The sequence below is a fragment of the Eimeria tenella genome, genomic scaffold, assembly GCF_000499545.2.
Source record: "Eimeria tenella Houghton genomic scaffold, Eth_scaff3547, whole genome shotgun sequence".
Classification (NCBI taxonomy): domain Eukaryota; phylum Apicomplexa; class Conoidasida; order Eucoccidiorida; family Eimeriidae; genus Eimeria; species Eimeria tenella.
In genome coordinates this window covers 1-1,545 of record NW_013544494.1, presented here as the reverse complement: position 1 = coordinate 1,545, position 1,545 = coordinate 1, and the positions used below count along the sequence as shown (strand labels likewise).

Here is a 1,545-nt window from a genome sequence, read left to right as displayed (position 1 = left end):
CCGGCGGCAGCTGCAGCAGCAGCTGCTGCTGTAGGTGCTGCAGCTGCTGCTGCTGCTGCTGCCACCTTACGTGCTGCTGATTTGGCAGCAGCGTGCAGCGCGCAACTTCCTGCTGCTGCAGCAGCAAGGAAAAGCAGCAGGAGTTTGCTGCTGCTCGGGGAACAGCAACAAAGGATACTGAAGGCCTTTTGCGGTGTATGTACACCAGCCAAGGTTGCTGTTGCTGCTGCTGCTCCCCAGTTGTGTCCTCTTGCTGAGCAGCCGCTGCAGCAGCAGCAGCCGCTGCAGCAGCAGCAGCTACTGCACCGTCCCCTGGTTCGCCAGTGTTGCACTTTAGAAGCACCGTTGGCTGCTGCTGCAAGCTCCACTGCAGCAACAGTCCTTCCTGCCTCTGTTGCTGCTGCTGCTGCTGTAGCTGTTGCTGCTGCAGCTGCTGCTGCAGACCCTGCTCCGCCTTGTCGTCCTCAATTTTAGCTGCCTGCTGCTGTTGCAGCAGCAGCAGTTCTCTCGTCAGCGAAATCTCTGCTACTGAAGGCTCCTCATCGCCTGCTGCTGCTGCTGCTGCTGCGCATGCAGCTGCAGCAGCAGCAGCAGCGCCCTCGTCAGCCGGACAGAAAGGCTCTAAGCAGCAATCCACTGAGGCTGGCAGCTGTTGCGCTAGCTGCTGCAGCGCAGCAACTACTGGCTGCTGCTGCTGCAGCAGCTGCTGCAGCGCCACAACGTATTGTTGCACCGTCACACACATGCTAATCTCCTGCTCCATTTTCTGCTGCTGCTGCTGTTGCTGCTGCTGTTGCTGCTGCTGTTGCTGCTCTTGCTGCTGCTGCTGCTGCAGCTGCAGGCTAAGAGGAGGATGCGCCAATCGCAAGGTGGCGAATATGCTGCCTTGCTGCTTCAGCGCGCTGCTGCTGCTGAAAGCAGCAGCAGGCACTCCAAGTGCTGCTGCTGCTGCTGCTGCAGCTGTTGCTGCGCCTCTGCTGCCAGCAGCAACGAGCAAGTAAGTGGCCGAAATGCAGCGCTCACCATCTACAACTACAGCGACAGTTGCATGCTGCTGCTGCTGCTGCTGTTGCTGTTGCTGCTGCTGCTGCAGCTTAAGGCGTAGAAACAGCGTTGCAGTATTGCTGTCGGCAGCTACGCTGCGCTGCTGCTGCTGCTGAGGCTTGGAAGCAGCACCAGCAGTTCCCTGGTGCTGCCCACAGTGCAGCAGTTGCTGCAGGGCGTCTATTGCTTCTGTAGCGTAGACACTCTCTGGATGTGGTGCAGCAGCAGCAGCATCAGCAGCAGCAGCAGCATCAGCAGCAGCAGTTGCTGCTGTGGCTGGCGCGCGCCATCTTGCTGCCCCTACCTCTGCTGCTGGCAGCACCGTGACTCCTGCTGCTGCTGCTTGCTGCGCAAAGCGCATGCAGAAGGCAAGGCGGCGCAGCAGGGGCAGCAGCAGCAGCAGATCGCCCACGCGTGCTGCTGCTGCTTGCTGCAGCAGCTGCTGCAGCCGCGGCGGCAGCCACAAGCACTGCAGCAGCAAAGCCCCACTAGTCATTGAGA

The 1,545-nt window shown here is 60.5% G+C and overlaps 1 protein-coding gene across 1 annotated transcript; it reads right to left on the bottom strand.

Moving 5' to 3' along the window:
- Positions 1–205: 205 nt before the first annotated feature.
- ETH_00041815 (uncharacterized protein) lies at positions 206–1,405 on the bottom strand (the record flags this gene model as incomplete). Its single annotated transcript, XM_013379558.1, has 1 exon — positions 206–1,405. A coding segment is annotated over one exon (1,200 nt), but the record flags the coding sequence as incomplete, so codon positions are not given.
- Between the last annotated feature and the right edge of the window lie 140 nt (positions 1,406–1,545).